The 23,520-nt window shown below is 35.7% G+C and overlaps 1 protein-coding gene across 1 annotated transcript in view; it reads right to left on the reverse strand.

Moving 5' to 3' along the window:
• Positions 1-23,520, reverse strand: part of LOC136042093 (uncharacterized) — a 51,865-nt gene that overhangs the window by 5,728 nt on the left and 22,617 nt on the right. Inside the window, exons 2-5 of the mRNA XM_065726992.1 lie at positions 17,122-17,391; positions 9,422-11,038; positions 5,804-5,954; positions 1,998-2,143 (exon numbers count right to left, since the gene is read on the reverse strand). Of these exons, the coding sequence (XP_065583064.1) occupies positions 1,998-2,143; positions 5,804-5,954; positions 9,422-11,038; positions 17,122-17,382 (2,175 nt within the window). The 5' untranslated portion in view covers positions 17,383-17,391. The remainder of the gene's footprint in view (positions 1-1,997; positions 2,144-5,803; positions 5,955-9,421; positions 11,039-17,121; positions 17,392-23,520) is intronic.

Genomic DNA, 23,520 nt, shown 5'->3' on the forward strand with positions numbered 1-23,520 from the left:
ACAAGATCATAGACCCAATTAACCCAGCTGATATAGTTACACTGATCTAGTAGATTTTTTTCATGATAGAAAATGAGAAGCCATTGCCCTGAGAAACGTGAAAACGTGTATGGGCCCCAAAAAGGCAGAACTAAGGGCTTATTTTTATTCCCAGATAAGTTCGTTTAAAACTTAGCAACTTATTACGGTATGTATTCTGGTGCAAATAGCTGAGAGACCCCCTTCTCCTGCTTCTGATCTATATTTACAAAAGGCACAGTAAGAAGGCCAGCTCTTACTCAACACCGAGTTTGGTAGAAATCCGACGACTTCCACCCCCCATTTCCAGCATTGATACTATCCATCCCTCTTTCCAACATTGGTAGTATCAGACCCAAATCACAAAAATACGCAAGTAGGACACTTGCTTTTGCTTCTGAAAAGTCTGATCAGTTTGCTGTGGTAGAGGTTGTTATCATCCCAAGATGACGGGAATTTGCCCCCCCCCTCCTAACCTACGGAGACCAAATCAAGAACATACACGAAAAAGACACAACTAGGACACTTACTTTTACTTTCCACTACGCTTGATTCAGACATATTGATCATTCTGGTAAACGCCATGAATGACAAGAATTGAAAGTCTCTCCCCCCAAGAAAGGATCGACAGGGTACGGATACCCTTCTTCAAAGGCAAAACCAGGGCATTCAGTGTACTTCCGACTATGCTTCCGGGATATTCAACTAACCGTTCTGCGAGACTTGCCGACAGCAACAAAAGTAGGAATCCCTCCCTTTCCTTTTCGAATATAGGTTGGATCAAGTTCAGACTCCAAAAAACCATAAGAAGGACATTAACTCTCACTTCCCACCAAGTTTGGATGAGTTCAGACTACTTTTCCGGTCCAACAGACGCTTCTCATAGATATCATATGACACGGCAGCCCCTACAAATGTAATATGAGATGGGGACGCGGAAAAAGCAAAACCTGGAACCTAATTTTAACTTTTTAAACTTTCCAGAGGAGAATTCTATAAAATTTTCGCCGCAGCTAATCAAAGACTGTTGTAACACTTTGATTTTCCCATGCAACTTAAACTTAGTGAATCTTCGCTATAAGTTCACATAGTAACTTACTGTTATGAAGAGTCCTTTTTTGGTTTGATTCTGCAACACGACAGCTTCCACACACATTTCAAAATGTCACGATAAGTTCAGAGCGCAACCAAGACGGAATCGTACAGCCATCACATAGACCAACAGACTACAGACCAAAAGTCTTCAAGGTATAGAAATTAAGTTCTGAAATACTTGAAAAATATTTTAAGTTCATATTCTGAGGTCTTTCGATGAACGTATATCTTGATATGGTCGTTTTGAAACTCAATCATAATTAATTTTTGTCCATAAAATCATTTGTGGTTTTATTCCAACTTAATTTGAAACGTGGCATTGCTTCCAATCATTCAACGTACCCCTACTTTTTAGCAGACATAATATTGACTCACATCTGATTTTACAACTATTGTTGTTTCGGTGGCTATATTTGTTTTATTTAGGCCCAGATTTAAAGCTTTGACGCATCTAGGCCGAAATATTTTTGCCGCTCCGTTTTTCTGAGATTTTCGGGGAATTCCCCGAAAGTTCGGAGATAGAGGAAGCACTGAACAAAACGTAACCGATGAGCCAAAAGCATCCAAAGAAAAAAGTGATATTAGACTCTCAACTGCTATTCTTGGGAGACATCTGACAGCTTATAATTTTCTGTTGTTTTAAGATCACTTCTGTGAATGGGCAGTGCGGCGGCCGAATGTACCGCGCACTTTGACGATAAATCCCATCAACCCAGATTTAGTTAGGAATAAAATTGCTCAGTGATAATTTATTGTGCCCCCTGGCATTGTGCGCCCATTGGCTAGGCCCGGGCCTAGTGGGCCTATTGGTAAAATCTGGCTTGCTTTTATTAGTACATTTTTGCTGGAAATAGAATTATAAATAAAAACAAAAAAAAACTTACCGCTTTCATAGAACCAGAAATTTTTTGATTAAAATGCTCCACAAAACGTATAATTGAACTATGCTTGTTTTTCCAGAGTGTACCAGAAAGACATATTTCTGATGATAGATATATCCGCTTAGAAACGTTGTAAGCTTCTTGCAAGTCTAAAAAGTAATTCAATTTGCAATATCAGAATAATACAAACAACGATTATGAAAAACGAAAATAAGTCTCAGACACTCAACTTTAAGTGATTGAATACAATCAACCAGCAGTTAACTAATATATATATATATATATATATATATATATATATATATATATATATATATATATATATATATATATATATATATATATATATATATATATATATATATATATATATATATATATATATATATATATATATATATATATATATATATATATATATATATATATATATATATATATATATATATATATATATATATATATATATATATATATATATATATATATATATATAATTGAACTATTTTGTTTTTCCAGTATAGGGGCTTCGCCGCCGGGCCCTGGCACTCGGCATGCGACAGGTTTCTATATATGGATTCTTATTGTCGCCTGTCTTCTAACCGCAGACAATTTGCTGTCTTTTCCTACTCCAGTGTTTTCAAAAATATTTTATTATTATTCCAAGTCCGATTTTTAACAGCGATATCTACTAAGCTTCATATTTTTGGTTTTCTTTTTTAAGGTTTTTAAATTGTTGTAATCCCTTGTTAAAATCTATACGAATGTTTTTGCAATTACCAGCCGCCGGGCTCTGGCACTCGGCACGCAACGGGCTTCTATATGTGTGTTCTCATTGTCCCTTGTCTTCTAAATACAGGCAATTTGTTATATTTTTATACTGACTTCTTTTCATAGATATTTAATTATTAAAGCAAGTCCGAAATAAAATACAAATATTTTTGCTCATTGAAGCTAGTCCGATAAAAATCATTGAAGCTAGCCCAATTTCTAACAACTATATGTACTAAGCTTTAAACTTTCGGTTTTCTTTTTTAAGCTTTTTGAATGATTGTAAACCCTTGTCAAATAGAGAATCAACATTTGTAATAATTGCAAATTTTTGATTTTGGGCCTTCATTCTGACATTAAATAACTGGTTCCGTCCAAAAAATTTATCTTTTTTAATGTTTTTGAATTGTTCTAATCCCTTGTCACAATAGTGAATCATCATTTGTAATAGTTGCAAATTTTCGTTTTTTGGGTCTTCCTGTTGACATTATATAACTGGTAGCGTTCAAATCTTTAAGCTTAATCATATAGCAAGTTGATTTTATCTAAAAAAAAAAAAAAAAAAACTAATTTTAAAATTTTCGGGTTTTTTTCTAGTTCGGATTAAAACATTTAAATCATTGCTCAGGCACCGTAAATATTTTTGCACTTGATATAATAGATTTAGCGATTCTGAACTGAGCTTAAAAAAAAAACTTAAACTTTTTCATGTCTTAAAAAGTCATTGCTTATGCTTAAAAGGTAAGAAACTTGGTAATTATGTTTAAATCATTGATCAAATTGATCAATGAGTTTGTCTGATTTCTACGAAGCTTCAAACTTTTGGTTTTCTTTTTTAAGATTTTTAAATTGTTGTAATCCCTTGTAAAAAATACATGAAACAATATATGCAAAAAGCTGATTAGCGGATAATTAGCAAGATATGCTTAAACGACACTGTTTCATTCAGAATGGCACAGGCGGGAAAAACTGCGTGAGATTCAATAGCAATGGTAGGGGATTAGGCGAGAGTAGTAAACGGGACACTATACTGTGGGATAGGTGGCCGTGCTACAGACTAGCATTGCAGTTAAGTTACCAGCATGACATCTGATATGATAACAGTGGTAGATTGAAGCTTTGGATCATTGGACAGGACAAAATTGACGTTCGAGGTTGATATAGAGTTATGGAAATATGATAAAGGCTCAAATTTAGGTAGGATAGATATACCAGGCGGAAGTGACAAGAGAAGCATTTGTGTAAGCGGTAGTGAGGAATCATTCAGACTCGTTTTGAAGTCACCACAAATGATAAGCTACCTGTGGGTAGCTTGACCTTTATGGAGAATCTTTGATAGTGACGCGCAAGCTGATGCGAAGTTTTTATCAGAAATGAGGTTACGATAATTAGTCGGCATATAAATACACAAGAATACAAAACATCCTAGCTCTACAGCAATGCAAATATCACTCAAATCCGACAAAGAAGCGCTTAACTTTTTATTTACTACAATGACTAGGCCACCCGAAGATCCATCAGATGTGATATTTGCGAGGCCAAAGAAAAACTGAAAATTAGGGGAACACTCTAACAATGACACATTATTTTCACTTGTGCTCTGCAAGACACAAAATATAAAAATACCAATACAACCTGAATGGAAGTCCTTTTTGTCCAAAATAGTGATATATAGGAAATGTTAGCAGCAAGACAGTTCCTTCAAAAACTACTTTTTAAATATCGGCTACTATGGGCTATTGTCTACTCTTTACTAGTAGGTAAAAAATCAAATACATTAGCTTAGATATTCCTGACATAAACAAGACAACCTCCTTTTCTTCGTTTATTTCGATTTTTCATAAATCAGAACTGACAAAAAGTTATTATCTTGTCAATAAGTTCCTTTTTCAATATTGCGCTATTTTACATAGAAAAAACTAGAAGCATAAATTTAAATGCAATTGTCAGGTCACTATTGTGGACAAAAGGGACAAAATTCTAATAGTGTACTGTCAGTAAATGTGTGAGCAATCTGCAAATGAAACTTCTAATCCTCCCAAGAACATCTGATAAGATTGCACAAAAATCTGAAGATAAATTTTTCACCAATCAACAGGACAAAAGTCCTGAAGAAGCCATTTCAAAATTAGTTTACAAGGTGCAGATAGTTGATCTATAAATTATAGCGTCAAATTTTCAAACAGACATTTCAACCATTCTTGACAATACCTAACTCAGGAAGAGCACTCATTTTTGGCAAAAAAGTTTCCAGTGAATTTCTTGGTCACAGGTTGTAAATGCGAAATGAATTTTTCAAACATGATTATTATTTATAGAAAAAAGGAACATCGAACCCAATTAACCGAAGCAATTCTTGCGACCTCGAACACCACTCCAACGGACGACTTTGAAATCGTAAGTAACAACAGATTCAACACTCTCAATATCCTTCTTAGGCAAATTAAATATACCACAATGGTGGTCATCAAGAACCATGACAGTAGCTAATAATTGTGCTACAATCTGCAAAGCTGGCTTTCTAGCCGGTGTAACACCGTTACTAGTTGTTTCTCCATTCGATGGCAATCAAGAAGATGTGTCGAGTCACACATTGGATATACGTAAGTAAAAGTGCTCATCTTCTTCAGGTCACGAATGACATCGAATGAGAGACATCGAACCCAATTTAAGACAAACGTGTCTTCTTTTCCTACAAACCAGAAATGCTAGCTGACAATAAACAGAATCACTCATCTACCATTAACAATTTATTCACCTATTTTTTCTGTTATTTGCAAACTAATAAATTGAATAATTTCGAACAATATAATTTGTTTTTCATTTTACCAACAAGCCAAAAATTCTGTACTGGATAGTTAGGAATAAGAACAAATACGAGGGCCTGGAAAACAAGTTTGATGAAAGCTGATTTATGTTTTTTTAGTGTTAAAGGAACTAATAGGTTACATTAACAAAAGCCAGAAAAGGGGTGCCAGAATATCCTATTTTTTTATCTTTCTAGAGAATCCAGGCTAGTCACATTAACGATTACTTACTTTTAACATAATCATGAAACCTGTGGTCCTCATACACTTCATCAAAGACCTCTTTAGACACAGCAGCTGAAAATAAATTATTCGCTTCTTTGAAAAGCTTTATAACTTCATCGAGGCAGAGATCCCATTGAGATGACAGGTCAAGAGAACACTGAAACAAAGAATAAATGTAATTAGTTTGAGGGTAATATCTACTTCGAGGCCACCCTCAGCACCTTACTTTAGAATATTTCGTTTTAGCTTCTTGAGGTTTTTACGTTCTTTAGGATATCCTTCAGGATCGAACAAAATCCATTTTTTAGGTATACAAGGCACATTTTTGTAACTTTCAGAGAGATTTCGACTTTTCCCCAGTGTTTCGACTTTTCCAGCTAAGAAATCATACCTTTTGCGGTGATTAGAAAAAGAACTGAACAGGTAGGTTATTTCATTGGACAACAGATGGTTTTACACGAAAAAAAAAGATCGAGTTTTAAGCCAAAAATAAAATAAAACTTAAAATACCCGAAAAAGCCGAAGGCTTTGGCTAGCAAGAACCTGGCAAACCCCTTCCGGTCGTTTGGCTAGTATTCTACATTCTAAATCTAAAAAGTATGCCAAAATTTACCGATTAAAGCTGGCGTTGTTTGAAGAGACACAATCAATTTTATTATTTTCTTTCTCTTTGCGTTAAATTCATTTATTAATTTGGTTTGTTCATTCAAAAGATGGCGGCAAGTTACATATACGTACAAATAAATAACTTCGGTAATACTCAATCGCAAAGAGAACTCGCGGCTATTTTAAAAAAGAGATTCCTTTTATCGAATTCTGTATCGATATGCACACATATTTTGGTACAACATTGATGCTTTATTTCCATAAATATAGCTTTTATCAGAAAAGAGTATATTCTCAATATTTGCACTTTTTATCGATGGAAGAAATGGCTAAAAGTTAAGCTTAAAGCCATAGCCCTGATATTAAGAGTCTCATGACCTGGCGACTGGACTAGTAACCGGATTTGCTTTGCTGGTTTTAAACATTTTGTTGTATTTACATTAAAAAAAAAAAAAATTCCTATAAACAGGTTTCTTAATGGAGTCCCCGGATATAGCCAGTTATAACGTAGAATTAAACAAGATATCATAGACATCGCAGTACCGCTGATTTATTAGAAAACAATGGGTAGCCCATGGATTATTAATACTATTTCTTTCAGGCATCCTTAAATAGAACAGAATGCCATAGTAAGTTGGAAAAGGGCTAAAGATTCTACAGAATAATTTAAGCCTTCGGATTAGGGCAAAAATTACGCAAATAGCACATACGGACCTAAACTAAGACCCTTGGCCCAGCTGGTTGATAATTGGAGGGTTGATAAACGGTGCACATGCTCCGTCTCCAGTGCCCAGTGATATCCCTTTCGTCAACAGTATGTATGATCTGTCTCAAGCTCCTTTGGTAGGCCTAAACAGTGCCTACGCTCCGTCCTCGACTCCCTTTAATCTAAAGTGCCCACAATAAATCACCTCTTTTGGTTGTCATGACCTCCGTTCCATCTCTCTCTGTTTTGTCAACAATGCCTACGCTTTGTCCCCAACCCCCGTTGGCAAACGGTTGATATATTCTGTTTCCAGTGGCGAATGGTCTACCTCTGTCAACTGTTCGTAAGCTCCGTCTCCGATCCGCTTTGGTTAGAAGTGAATGCTACTTTTCTCCAACATTTTAATAAGCACTGCGTATAACCCTTCTCCACCTCCTTCTCCTCCGGTGGTGAACACCACTAAAGTGCCAACTTGAAGACCCTTTGGAAAATCGTGAGTACGCTGCATCTCTAATTCCCTTTGGTCAGCAGTGCGTACGATCTGTCTTTACTCCCCTTTGGTAAGCAGTACCAACGCTTGGTCCCTGGACCCTCCTTTAATTCCCCATTTGTAAGCTATTCACCAACTTTCTTTGACACGTTCCTTGTCTCACACTTTTTGGTCAACAATGCCTAAGCTTTGTCTTCACTGTTGGTAAACGGTGCATACGCTCTGTCTCCAACGGCCAATGGTCTTCCTTTGTTAAAAGTACATATACAACGTCTTAGATTCCTTTGGTCTCCGACCCACTTTGGTCAGAAGTGAATGCAACCTGTTTCCAACCTTTTAATAAGCACTGCGTAAATTCCTTCTCTGCCTCTCCCTTGGTCAACAGAACTGAATTTCCACCTTCAACACACTTTGTTCAGTAACGTACACGCTCTGTATTTAACCTTTTTTTTTGTCCAACCGGAGCACCCTTTGTAATCAGTACCTACACTCTGTGCCCAACTTTCTTTAGTCAACTTGTGCTCCGTCACTGACCGTTTTTGCTCAACAATACCTACACTTTGTCCCCAACTCCTCGCGGGTAAACAGTACACATGCTTCATTTATAGTGGGCAGTTGCACGAACACTCCATCTACAACACCATTCGGTCAACAGCACTTACAATCCGAGCCTGACTTTCCTTTGGTCACCAGTACGTAAACCCTGTTTCCAGCCTTTTTGGGTCAACGACACGTAAGATCTGTCTCAAACCTCTTTTTGTCGAGATCACAGTATAACTGTCTTAATTGTAAAATAACTCCATTTCGTAAATTCTGTTTCATTTCCATAAGAGTTGGTACTCAAGGGTTTCAAGTCACACTGATAACAGATCTGAAACTAATATTACAACCGCAGCAGTTCGAAGTCTAGGCATATACAGTGAATATTTCCTGAATAGTCTTTGATTTTTCAAGAATTCGTAATTAAGGTTAATGAATTACAAATCATACAGATATACCAATATAAAAGCCCAAAATCAAAATACATTAAGTATATAAATCACATATGGTGATTCAGTTCATCAAAGTAATCACGTAGACTGTATTCCAGTATATCCAAACGCATGAACACTGAAAACAAAAACTTCGACACACATTTCTAGCTCTGTCACTTTACCAGTTCTTAATTGTACCTATAAATATCTTTTTGTTTAAAAATCTGTTATGGTATTATTTATTTTTCTGAAGATCTAAGCACCTAGGTTTCAAGAAGATTATTGTACAACTACCACACAATAAATGACTGTGGCGGTGCAGTGGGTTTGATCGCAGCTTTGATAAACAGAAAAAGATTCTAAAATATACCGCAATTACGAGTTGGGCTGCTACCCTCCCCCCTTGTAGCCCAGTTAGAGTGTCATTTGGACTTTAGTGAAAATTAAAACATTGTTTGAATTATTATCAAATAGTATTTTAAAAGAAATATTAGCGACAAAAGGCGGTATTCCTTAAAATAGCAAAACTATTTCGATTGTAACATCTGTATTCGCTTTAAAACTTTTTTTTTTCTCTGTAAACTCGAAAGTATTTTATCATGTACTTCATTGCTACCAAATTCCTCTCTGAACTCAATATCCTTTCAAATCAGTAAACTTGAGCGAATTGGAAATTTATTTTATTTTTCAGAAATTAGTCACGTGAGGGGGATCTTCTTAGGACGCAAAAACATAGTATAAAAAAAAGGTTTCACATCTGTCATTGCTTTTAGACACAAAGATATTCCAGCTAAATATATTATTTTCTTTGTATGCATGATTATAATTCTGTTATATGTTTCCATTACCTTTCTGTTGAATACAGGATCCAGTGAGATTGCACTACCATCAGACTTAGGGAAATGATTATAGGAGTTGTGAGCTTTAACATTAGACATTACACTGAAGTCTAAACCAGTCAGATCAACGATATCATTACAGTTGGATACATTTGAATTAGTTCTACGTGCATTATCTAAATTAACTTCCGGTCCTGATTTCACCGAAGTTGCAGAAACAGTAACAAAATCACCAAAATCATCATCAAAATTACTATCACAGACAAGGTTACAATTCAAGCTGGTAAAGACAGGGTCTGGAATGTTTTTTAAGCGATTTGACGACTCAGAAAGGCCTACTTCTAAAGAAAAGTCTTCACATATCTTGCTTTGATTAGCCACCAATTTGGTATAGCTCTTGTCCTCTCCAAAATTGAAATCATCGAGTAAACAAACTAAGGAATTTTCACTTGCTTCAGCGTTCGGAGCACTACTGAATGATGAACTAATACTTAAACTTTCCATGTTACTAGTAAAATTATTTCCTGCAGAAGTTTTCACATCACTTTCAAAGGCATCATCATTGGCCAATAACAAAGCATTGTTGGAATTACTTTCTGTGATAGGTATACCGACATTTTTCTCAATATTTAGGAATGATCCTTTCAAATGAAATTCGGAACTGTTATCTGAAATAGTTGTGTACGACTCTAGTTCCCGGAATGCTGCATATTTGTCAACAGATGACAATGAAGACTGCTTCCCAACACATGACTTATCCGGTACAAGTGACGAATCCGAGGTTTTTGTTAAAAAATCAGACTTGGAAATTTTTTCTAATGGTGACAGTATCTTTGAGGAAGCTGGCATGACTTTCTTAGAGTCGGATGTAAGTGATTTGGCATCTAAAAGTGAATGCCACACTTGAGTGACATTTTTATTTAAAGTAGATGTACAGAATTCCGTTGTCACCACACCAGATGAAAACAAACTTCCAGGGGGTAAGATTCCAGACGATTCTTTTAATTTAACAGTAGGGACATCAGACTTCACTGTATTAGTAAATGACCCTTTAATTGACAAGTTATGCTCATATGGATCACATGACACTGATGCACTAGCATCACTTTTTGAATTCAAACTAATGGGTGCATTAAATGACTTAAAATCAGAAGTTAAATAGTCTTTTATTACGCCTCTACTTTTAACAGATGAGTCAAGTTTCATTTCGTCACTATTCAATAAACTTGAAACATGATTACAGGAACCACCTTTTGATGTTAGACTGTTACCTCCTGGTGAGCCCAGCTGACTTCCGAGTAGAGTATTATTTGGTACCTGGCAATACAATGGAAACCGTGCATTAGCGCTAATAGGGATAGCATAAGTCTGGTTATCTGAGGGACTAGGCATAACCAAATTGTTCAAATTACTTGGACTTCCACGGGCACCAACAAAATCACCAAATTCATCTGATCTGGGTCGCTGATTAGCCACCTCAAAATTCGTACTAGTAATATTTGATTTAACTGGAGATCCATCTATTATTTTTTTATTGATATATGCGCAAGCTGGATGAATTAAGACAGGAATCAATGGAGTATCATAAAACCGCAATGCATCCAGGGATTGGAACGGCTTTCCTGCCTGAAAAAAAGACCATTAATGCTGTCTTCATAGAAGAAGAAGAAAAAAAACCAACTAAATTATAGATTAAATAAAAGTCAAACCCCAGAGAAACATAGTCAAACCAGTCAAGACTGACTTTTTCCATGGCTATAATGAGTTTTTTTATCATCTAATTTTTAGCTCAACATAAGTGTTTCCCGGCTGAAGCAAAATTTAATTCAACGTGTCCATAAGGTATAGTATAAAAAAGTAATTTAGATTTAAAGATTAAATCGAACTAAGTTATTTTCCTTTACTAGACATTTATAAAAAGCAGTCAACATTTGGTTTTCGTAAAAAAAAAAAAAAAAATTATATTACATACAAATTTATGCTTCTGTCCTGGTTACAATTTTTCTACAAATTTATGCCTTTTAGCCATTATAGACAAGAATTCTGTAAAGCTTTTACCCAATAATTCTGTGAAGCCAAGGGCGAATTATCAGGAGTAGCTACCTGAAAAGTGGCAAAGAACAAATAACCAAACATTAGCCTGCTTTGATCACAATACATACATTAAAAAAAAAATTGTAATATTTTTAGTGATACATTTTTGGTTGAAATATTTTTCTAAGCATTAGTTAAAAATTGAACTCTTTTGTAGGGCTCAGTATTAACTTTACAACACTTGGTTAAAGTTAAATTGTCTTGAAAGCCTGTAAGAATTCGTTTACTCCGGGAAAAGTTGATTACGCCTTAGTCGAATATTTCTTTTTGTAATAATAATAAAAAAATATATAAAATGTTGACGGACTTCGATCTCAAGACAACTCCATGGTAAGCGGAGAGTCCAACCATCTGAGTTAACGACACAGCTATCATATTATGCATTAATATTCCAAGATAAAATTACGAAGACCTCAATTTTTAGCTTCATGCAACAATGCCAAACTGCCGCATTTGACAGTTCGTCTATATATCCAGTCGATATACATACATACACTCTGTATATCCTTCGTCAATTTCAGCAATTTTCTTTAATACAAAATCGTTCTAAGAGGGACTAATCGTTTTTTTTCTTTTAATTCTTTCCATTTCAGAAATGGCACCCGTAAGTGACAATTTTCGATGTTCAGCACACAAACTTGGCGCTATCAGTACAGATTTACAAAAAATTCGTGGGAACACTCTATATGACGATCCCAGAAAAAATATATAAACAAAACAAAGAAACACATCAGTACTACCCATGCGAAAGTCTTATAAATAACAGATATTGATGATGATCACTTTAGTTATGGTAACTCCATTCCCATTCAATTTAAATTACTTGCTCAAGTAATTTAAATTGAATGGGAATGGAGTTACCTCAAGGAGTTAGTCTGAGAGGACTTCTAAAGAGGAGTCTTCTCAAGAAGACTCCTTTTTATGTTTTAGATTAGATTGATGACTCATCTGGGACCCCACCTAATATCTCTTCTTTGACTAGTAATTCTACTGTAGATATGACATGGCCAAAAATGTGAATTCTGGTATTAATTTCTCAGTTCTTCATTTAAACATTCAAGGTCTCTGTTCTTCTCTGAATAATATGAAGTCTCTCATATCTAATTCTTCTCCTCAGATTATTGGACTCTGTAAAACATTCCTTCACAAGGGCACTAATATGCTTTTAGATATTTGCGGATATAACTTGGAGTTTGTAAATAGATTAGAGAAAAAAATGTGGCTTAATATTTTATATTGCTGATTACCTAGATTATACTTTGCGTAGTGATCTGTGTAAGCATTTGGATGGAATTTTTGAGGCTGTTTTCATTGAAATTTTTATTGACAACAAGAAAACTATCATCGGTGAAATACACCGCCCACCAAGTGGGTTAATTCCTTCTTTCCTAGGAATTTTTGACAAGGTTATGTCCGAAATATGCAGAAGTAATTATGAAATTATTCTCTTAGGAGACTTCAATATTGACCTGTTAACAAAATTCATTTATAACTTCAAATGGCTTTTTATCCTCTGCTTTATCCTTTTATATGCTTCATTGCATCACTATTTCTAGTAGAGTTACTGACACATCTGTCTAATTAATTGACAATATTTTTTCTACTTTAATGCCTAATTTGAGCTGTATTATCATGTCTGACATCTCTAAGCACGTTCTATGTATTATAAATTATTTAATATCTAGTCTACCTTCAATTCCTTCCACTCCTTGTAATTTACCATTCCGTTCCCAACAGCATCAACTTGAACAGCTTAAATTTCGATTGTCTGCTACCTAATGGGAGTTTCTCACAGACTCAAGTCTGTCTGCTGATAGTCTTTTAAATCAATTTTATGATCTGATCAAAGATGCCTTTGTTAATAGTTGCTGTGTAGCCTCAGCTTCTAAAAACTCCAGGCGTTTAGTTCCTCATACCGCTTGGATGACTGCAACTCTTCTTAACAGTACAAAAACAAAGATTTGTTTGTGGAAGGCATTCAAGTCCTCTAACTCTCATAATCATATCGAAGAGCATAAAAATATTGAAATTTATTGAGTTCTTTAATTTGTAAAGCCAAGTATATTTATTGGTCCCAGATGCTTTCCAAATTCGGGAAGGATATGAGAAAAACCTGGCAACGTATAGACACAGTTCTTCACCCCAATTCCAAAAGAAATAACTTGCCAAATAAATTAATTTCTAAGAGGCAGTAATAACTAATAGTAAGGTCATAATGGATGAATTTTGCTTTTACTTTGCATCCATAGGGAAATCAATTTCTGAAGATATTTTGATTAGTGCTTCTTCTACCAGTGACGTCAAAAATTACTTCGGTCCTTCTTGTCAAAAATCGATGACTTTGGATCCTTCTTCCGAGTTTGAAGTCCAGAAATTCGTCTCTGAACTAATAGGATATTCCTCTTGTGGACCTGACCAAATTCTTGTCAAAACTTTAAAGTTTATATTACCCTGTATTCTATCTCCTGTCATCAGTCGTGTGAACTTATCATTTTTGAGTGGAACTTTTCCTAGTGGCCTAAAATCTGCCGGATTAGTTGTTCTCCATAAGGATGGTTTTAGAGATAATCCTTCTAATTATCGGCCAATTTGTCTTTTATCAGCCTTTAGCAAAATTTTGAGAAATGTATGTACACTAGACGTTTGTCGTTTCTTGATACAAAAAAAATCCATTATAATCAGTTTGGTTTTCGCCCTTGCTTAAGTTCATTCACAAGGCACTTGATTAGGGTAGAATTCCAGTTGCAATTTTCTTTGATGTCAGAAAAGCGTTTGACAGCGTATCACATACTATCCAAAATGGAACACATAGGGATACGGGGAAACAATTATCATTGGTTTGAAATTTCTTTATCTGAAAGGTCTATCAGTATCGACCCTTCTGATCAATTCCTTGTTGATGTTGGTGTCCCTCAAGGGTCTATCCTAGGACCTGTTTTATTCCTTATATTCATTAATGATCTTTTCATTGCTGTATCTAAACAAACTAAACAAAGTTGCTGAGGTATTGCCACCTAGTAAACAGTTCAAGACCTAGTACTATTTGCATTTGCAGATGATAGTAATCTTGGGTGTTTAGAAAATTAAGGATTTTTCCCTTATCAAGAAAATGTATTCTGTTATAGAAAGAACCTTTGCTTGGTTTGATGCAAATCATCTTCCACAAATCTATCTAAATCTAGTATACTTATTTTTTCCAAATCATGTAGTTCTTGTCCTTTGGTTCAAACTATTTATTTCTACCATTTATGGTTATATAACTCGTCCCCCTGATAGACATGTTTGATTCCTGGGTATTTTATTGGACACCTTATCTCGCTGTAAATGCGATTTAATGTAATTTAAGGTAAAAATCTTTCTTTCAAACATCATTGTGCTCTTGGGAAACTTAAGCTTTTGAGAAACCTAGGAGCTCTTCGGAAGCTTTTTCATTACTTCCATGGTTTAATAATAAAGATCCTCTTTCACTCTCTCATTCATCATTATATGCACTACTGTCCAACAGTATGGGTATAAACATTCTTTTCTTTTACCTTCCCTGTTTTCAAAATATAGCAGAGCAATTAAATTAGTATCTGAAGTGACAGGCCAGCTGAGCATGAATTTATTGGTTGGTCAATCCTCATACACTTTTCTTTCCTCCTGTTTCATTTTTAAGTACTTTCATAAACTCCTCCCTAACTTGTTCAAATAATTGTATCTTTTAAATTCTGAACAACGAAAGGAATATTGTGTTTCTTTCAAACAGTTCGTGGTAACGAACTCTAAGTAATGAGCGACCTGGCTCAATAGTGACCAAAACTCTAAAAAACGGGATTTTGATACCCATAGATATATCAAAATAATTGGATTATTATGCTGATTTCAAATACATAAGTTTCATTAGGTTTAATTTTACCCATCAAAGGCTACAAGCCTAAGAACATTTGCCTGATTTTCAAAAAAGGGGGAAACACCCAATGTGAGTTATAGAATCCACATCAAAATCACACTATCAGATTCAGCGTATCAGAGAACCCTATTGCAGAGGTTTCAATTTCCTATCTGCAAAAATACGGAATTTTGTATTTTTTGCCAGAAGAAATATTAGGATGCATGTTTATTTGTTTGTTTATTTTTTTCCAAGGGGGATCGTATCGACCCATTGGTCCTAGAACGTCGTCAGAGGCTCATTCAGATGAAAATTAAAAGTTCTAGAGCCCCTTTTAAGTGACAAAAAAGATCAGGGGGCAACTAGGCTCCCTCCCCCACACTTTTTCCAAAATCGTCCAATCAAAATCTTGAGATAGCCATTTTGTTCCTCATAGCTGGACATAACATGACCCTCCTCCTCCCCACAGCCCAAGGGAAAAGGTCTTAAAGTTATAAAATTTACCCATTATTTACACATAGTATTTGATATTGGGAAGTATGCATACATTTTTGAGTGAGGGTGGGAACGAAGTTTTGGCTGGGGTGTTTTCCACGGGGGAATTTTCCATGAGGAAGAAAGTTCCCAAGGGGTGAACTTGTAAGGAGAAATTATACACTGGGGGAATTTGCCATAATTACTATACAAATTCTTTTTATTTGTCTTGCTTTCTTTTTTCCGTCTCAATTTTACGCGTGGAGTCGTTAAGGGTAATTGTCCGGGTAAATTCTCCCCAGGATTGACTTGTCTTGAGGATATTTCCTTAGGGAGGGGGATTTCTCCGAGAACGTGGGGCCAGATATCCTGGAATTATTTAAAAAACAATCAGATTAACAAGTTTTTCAACTGAAAGTAAGGAGCAACATTAAAACTTAAAACAAACAGATATTATTACGTATATGAAGGGGATTGTCCCCTCCTCAGCACCTCACTCTTTACGCTAAAGTTTGAATTTTATACCAATACTTTAAGAACAACTCCTGAAACACAACAGTCGTTTAATTAAAACAATAAGAAGCTTTTTTATGAATACTAAAGCACTTTAGCGTAAAGAGCAAGGCATTGAGGAGTGGGAACCCCCTTCATATACGTAATGATTTCTATTTGTTTTAAGTTTTAATGTTGCAACTTTCTTTCAGTTGAAAAACTTGTTTTTTTTAAATATGTTTTCCTCCGAAATGACATTGACATTTTCACTCAAAAAACCAAAAACCATAAGATCAGATATTAATCCAGTCTTATGTTGTACCTCCACACGAAATTCCCTACCAGTTAGTATTCGGCTATGTCATTCTTATGGACAATTTAAAAAAGAGCTAATTGACCATCTCTCATATCTCGAGAGTTAGTTTTCTCCTCCCTTCTCCTTTTCCCCTCTATTTTTCCTGTTCAATTTGTTTAATTTATTCATTTTGATTTGCATGGCAGTTCTCACAGGCCAAAGAGCCTTTGTGGAGGTCTAAAGTTTCGCAATTTTTCTCTGTTTCCTTTAAATAAATTGATTGATGGATTGAAAGTCAATCTCATTGCATTAAATAAGGTTCTGCTGTTTTGATTGTCTTTTTTACTGTATTATAAAAAATTTCATGTTGATGAATTGTGACCTATGTGTTCATTGACGGTGTTAATCTCATGGGAGGGATATATTTTCCTACTTGCACTTACGTATTAGGATTTAGGACTAAAAGAATAGAAGAAATAGTACCTGTGCAACTGACACCAATGCAAGGGCAATATACAGCTCAATTTCCATGAGATACCCAGGAACACATTTATTCGCAATACTCCAGATACATCTAAGAACATCCTGCCCAAGACCTGATGATACAAGTAGCTCATATATACGAGGAGTATCCGCAAAACCATTAGGAGATTTACATAAGTCGTATATAGCTTTATAAAATGGAGGTATTTTGTTTATTTCAGTCAGCCATGAAGGTAGCTTTGGAGACTGTTGTTGAATCATCTCAAATACCTTAAAAGAAATTGAATTTATACAAGCAATTTGGACTCGTGAAATGAAATTTCGAAAATACAAGCTCAAAGTACCTCTGGGCTTCATCCAACATTTTCCCAAAATTCCTCAAGCCGCTTCACAAGGCGCTAGTTATAACAACTAGTTCCTTTTTAGCTTAAACAAGTTTGGCAAAAAGGGCATCGGATTTATGAAGTGATTAAAAAAAAAAAAAAAAATGGTGAAAAATCAGACAGTCGGGAGTCTTGACGATATCTTTTAATGGCTGTTTAACGTGACTTATTTAAATCGATACTGACAAGATTGAAATTCAATAAAAAAACAAGTTATGTATGCAATATACATGGCATAGTAAGCCCCTAAAGGTTTTTTTTTTCATGAAACACCCCCTATGTTCTCGGATCCGATTCGAATTGAAAATGGAGCATCTGAGACATAAGATCTTTCTATAAATCAAGTTTCATTAAGATCCGATCACCCATTCGTGAGACAAAGATAACTCAATTTTCATGTTTTCCAAGATTTCCGGTTTCCCCCTCCAACTCCCCCCAATGTCACCAGATCTGGTCAGGACTTAAAATAAGAGCTCTGAAGCACAAGATCCTTCTAAATATCAAATTTTATTAAGATCTGATCACCCATTCGTAAGTTACAAATGCCTCATTCTTTCTAATTTTTCCGATTTAGTCCCCCCTTCCAACTCTCCCAGAGATAGCGGATCCGTTCCGGTTATGTCAGTCACGTATCTTGGAATTGTGCTTATTCTTCCGACCAAGTTTCATCCTGATCTATCCACTCTAAGCCTTTCCCAAGATTTCCGGTCCCCCCAACTCCCCCAATGACACTGGATCCGATCGGGATTTAAAATAAGAGATCTGAGTGACGAGGTCCTACTAAATATGAAATTCCATTAAGATCCGATCACTACTTCGTAAGTTAAAATACCTCATTTTTTCTTATTTTTCAGAATTAGCCCCCCCCCCAACTCCCCCAAAGAGTGGATACGTTCTGGTTATATCAATCAAGTATCTAGGACTTGTACTTATTTTGCCCACCAGGTTTCATTCCGATCCCTCCACTCTAAGCGTTTTCCAAGATTTTAGGTTTCCCTTTACAACCCCCCCCCAATGTCACCAAGAGCTCTGAGACACAATATCCTTCTAAATATCAAATTTCATTAAGATCCGATTACCCGCTCGTAATACCTCATTTTTTCTAATTTTCCGAATTAACCGTCCCCCACTCCCATCCAGATGGTCGAATCGGGAAAACGATCTTTCTAATTAAACCTGGTCTGGTCCCTGACACGCTTGCCAAATTTCAGCGTCGTAGCTTATCTGGAAGTGCCTAAACTAGCAAAACCGGGACCGACAGACAGACCGACAGACCGACAGAATTTGCGATCGCTTTATGTCACGCAAGTGTCATAAAAACCGGATGCTGAGTGGAACAAAAAATTTTACAAAAGCGAGTGGAATTCCCTGTACCACTCCACAAGTAACTATTGGATTGATGTACTGTGTCACCGGGCCTTTAAACGATGTGACGATCAATGTTTTCCTTGTTTTTTTCCCCCACCACTGACACTTCAGGGGAGGAGGATAACCAAAAAATAATTATTTCATATGATTAGGAGTTCAGTGCTACATCTAAATAAAACTATCATTTCCATTGAAAATGTTAATGGTTAAGTTTGACAAAGAAATTATTCTTTGATAATATCAATAGAAACAGTATTTTTACTGAAATCAAAGGGGGTGATTTATAGAAATAGATTTTTTTTACCATAAAGTTAGACAGGGTGCAGCGTCAATATATTTTGATCTAGCATTCTTTCAAGTACACCTTCTACTTGTTGAGAGATGTGAGATCTCCGGGTTTTGAGATGTGTTTTACCTTGAAACGCTGATCACATGCATTAGCTAAATGCCAATGTTTGTCATTTCATTGTGACTTGTCATATAATCACAAACAATTTGAGCCTTTTAGCTTCCTGGTGTTTATTGTGTCGTTTCTATTTCTGTTATTGTGTTATTTCTATTTTAATTCTATAATGCCGCCTCACCCCGGCACTCGGCACGCGGCAGGCATCTACATATGGATTCTCATTGTCGCTTGTCTTCTAACCGCAGACAATTTGAGACAATTTGTTGTCTTTTCATACTACAGTCTTTTCAAAGATCTTTTCAAACTTTTGGTTTTCGTTTTTAAGGTTTTTGAATTGTTGTAATACTTTGTTAAAATATATACAAATATTTTTGCAATTACTAGTTTTTTTGCTGCTTACGCAATTTAATGTCTTTTCAAATATATTTGATTATTGAAGCTAGTCCGATTTCTAAGAACAATATGTAGGCCAGTATGCTTCAAACTTTTGGTTTTCGTTTTTAAGGTTTTTGAATTGTTGTAATACTTTGTTAAAATATATACAAATATTTTTGCAATTACCAGTTTTTTGCTGCTTACGCAATTTAATGTCTTTTCAAATATATTTGATTATTGAAGCTAGTCCGATTTCTAAGAACAATATGTAGGCCACTATGCTTCAAACTTTTGGTTTTCGTTTTTAAGGTTTTTGAATTGTTGTAATACTTTGTTAAAATATATACAAATATTTTTTTAATTAATAGTTTTGGCTCTTCACACAATTTAATGTCTTTTCATACTTAAGAGGGTTTTCAAAGATAATTGATTGTTTTCAAAGATATTTGATTATTAAAGCAAGTCCAATTTCTACCAACGATTTCTACTAAGAACTCTTGGTTTTCGTTTTTAAGGTTTTTGAATTGTTGTAATACCTTGTTAAAATTTATACAAATATTTTTGCGATTACCAGTTTTTTGCTGTTTACGCAATTTAATGTCTTTTCGAATATATTTGATTATTGAAGCTAGTCCGATTTCTAAGAACAATATGTAGGCCACTATGCTTCAAACTTTTGGTTTTCGTTTTTAAGGTTTTTGAATCGTTGTAATACTTTGTTAAAATATATACAAATATTTTTGCAATTACCAGTTTTTTGCTGCTTACGCAAATTAATGTCTTTTCAAATATATTTGATTATTGAAGCTAGTCCGATTTCTAAGAACAATATGTAGGCTACTATGCTTCAAACTTTTGGTTTTCTTTTTTCAAGGTTTTTGAATTGTTGTAATCCCTTGCCAAAATAGAGAATCATCTTTGTAATAATTGCAAATTTTCGTTTTTTGGGCTTCCCTACTGACATTATATAACTGGTTGCGTTCAAAAAGGTTTTCTTTTTTAAGGTTTTTGAACTGTTGTAATCCTTTGTTTAAATATATACAAATATTTTAGCAACTACCAGTTTTTTACTTTTTACTCAATTGAATGTCTTTTCATAATAAAACCTTTTCAAAGATATTTGATTATTGAAGCTAGTCCGGTTTCTAACAACGATATGCACTAGGAGTGAGTATGGGTAGGCTACACCAACTAGCAAAAGTTACAGACCCCTCTTCACTGAAGATGATTGTAGCCTAACAGACGATTATTATTTACAAGTCCCCTACATGTCTTACCACTGGAACCAACTCGGTCTTACCTTCAAATACACTGGAAACAAATAATAGGTGCACCAAATAGCAAAATTTGCAAACCCCTCATTGCGGAAGATGATTATGAGCTGACAGTCGACTGTTGCTTACAAGTCCTCTACTTATCTCACAATTGGTATCGGCCTATTTTTGGTTTCAGTGTGTACCCTACTACCGAAGTTGTCAACCCCTTGAAACTTTCAAACTTTAAAGTTTAAGAGGTACATCTGATAACATTTCTTTACCTCAATCCCAAGTCTGAAAAAACAAATGATAAACCCAGCCGAAATCACGGCAGCACTTTCGGACTCGTGGGAAAATGCCGCTTTTTTGTTTCTGTAAATTTTTCTATTTATCACTCAAAGAAGATATATTGCCTGTGGGGCCGGGTAACTGCCACATTTATTTAACGCTTATAGATTTTAGTCCATCTTCAATTTGAAATTGGTGCCTGCCTGCTTGCCTGCTAGAACGGAGCTTTCCACTCGAAAGCAGAAACATGGTTTGATGAAACGAAAGCTTGGCTGCACAACTTCAGATACTCCTCACTGACATAGGTTATATAACTCCACTTCACTTCCCACACCATAGTCTCTGGCTCGGGGACAAGCGAAAACCATCCTTTTTGTCCCCAGGCAAGAGTTCTGCGGAACTTTCCAAAATGTAATGCCATATTCATCAATCCAGCCTGAGGTCCACACTTTCCGTAAAAACCGCACAGGTTAGACCCTTACAAGTTTCCAGGAATAAGCTGAGATCGGTGGCATAGAAAAAAAAGAAGAAACAAGAGCTAAGAGCTCATATGGCACTTGTGACGAGGCGAGAAGAGCTAAGAGCCAAGAGATCATATGGTATGAGCTCTAACAAAATTCTATGAATCAATAGATTGATTTAAAAAGGAAAATAAGAGGCTTAATGCCGGTCAAGATTTGAAATAAGAGCTCTGAGTCAGAAAGTCCTTCTAAATATCAAAATTCATTAAGATCCGATCACCCACTCGTAAGTTATAAATACCTAATTTTTTCTAATTTATCCTCTCCCTTTTGCCCCCCAGATGGTCGAATCTGGGAAAACGACTTTATCAAGTCAAATTGTGCAGCTCCCTGACACGCCTACCAATTTTCATCGCCCTAGCACGTCCAGAAGCACCGAACTCGCCAAATCACTGAACCTCTCCCCCCAACTCCCCCAAAGAGAGCGAATCCAGTACGATTCTGTCAATCACGTATCAAGGACATTTGTTTATTCTATCCACCAAGCTTCATCCCGATTCCTACACTCCAAGTGTTTTTCCAAGATTTCCCCCTCCAAATCCCCACAATGTCAAAAGATCTGGTCGGGATTTGAAATAAGAGCTCTGACACATGAATTCCTTCTAAAAATCAAATTTCATTACGATCCGATCATCTATTCGTAAGATATAAATACTCCAATTTTCATGTTTTCCAAGAATTCCGGTTCCCCCCTCCAACTCCCCCGAATGTCACAGGATCTGGTCGGAATTTGAAATTAGAACTTTAGAGCACAAGATCCTTCTAAATATCAAATTTCATTAAGATCTGGTCACCCTTTCGTAAGTTACAAATACCTCAATTTTCAATATTACCCCCCCCCCCCCAATTCCACCAAAGAGAGCGGATCCGGTCCAGTTATGTCAGTCACGTATCTTAGACAGGTTTCTATTCTTCCCATCCAGTTTCATCCTGATCTCACCGCTTTAAGTATTTTCTAAGATTTCCGGTCCCCCCAACTACGCTTGATCCGGTTGAGATTTAAAATAAGATATCGGAGTTTCGAGGTCCTTCTAAATATGAAGTTTCATGAAGATCCGATCACTCCTTCGTAAGTTAAAAATACGTCATTTTTCTTATTTTTCAGAATTATCCCCCCCCCACAATTGAGCGGATCCGTTCCAATTATGTAAATCACGTATGCAAGACTTCTGCTTATTTTTCCAACCAAGTTTCATCCCAATCCCTCCAATCTAAGCGTTTCCCATCATTTTAGGTTTCCCCACCCCAAACTTCCCCCAATGTCACCAGATCCGGTCAGAATTTAAATTAAGAGCTTGGAGACACGATATCCTTCTAAAAATCAAATTTCATGGAGATCCAATCACCCGTTCGTAAGTTAAAAATACCTCATTTTTTCTAATTTTTCAGAATTAACCCCCCCCAACTACCCCAAAGAGAGCGGATCCGTTCTGGTTATGTCAATCATGTATCTAGGACTCGTGTTTTTTTCCACCAAGTTTCATCCCGATCCCTCCACTCTAAGTGTTTTCCAATTTTTAGGTTTCTCCCTCCCAACTCCCCCTCCAAAGTCACCAGATCCGGTCGGGTTTAAAATAAGAGCTCTGAGCCACGATATCCTTCTAAATATCAAATTTCATTGAGATCCGATCACCCGTTCGTAAGTTAAAAATACCTCATTTTTTTTTATTTTTCAGAAATACCCCCCCCCCCCAACTACCCAAAAGAGAGCGGATCCGTTCCGTTTATGTCAATCATCTATCTAGGACTTGTGTTTATTTTTCCCACCATGTTTCATCCCGATCCCTCCACTCTAAGTGTTT

This window comes from Artemia franciscana, unplaced genomic scaffold (assembly GCF_032884065.1).
Source record: "Artemia franciscana unplaced genomic scaffold, ASM3288406v1 PGA_scaffold_62, whole genome shotgun sequence".
Classification (NCBI taxonomy): domain Eukaryota; kingdom Metazoa; phylum Arthropoda; class Branchiopoda; order Anostraca; family Artemiidae; genus Artemia; species Artemia franciscana.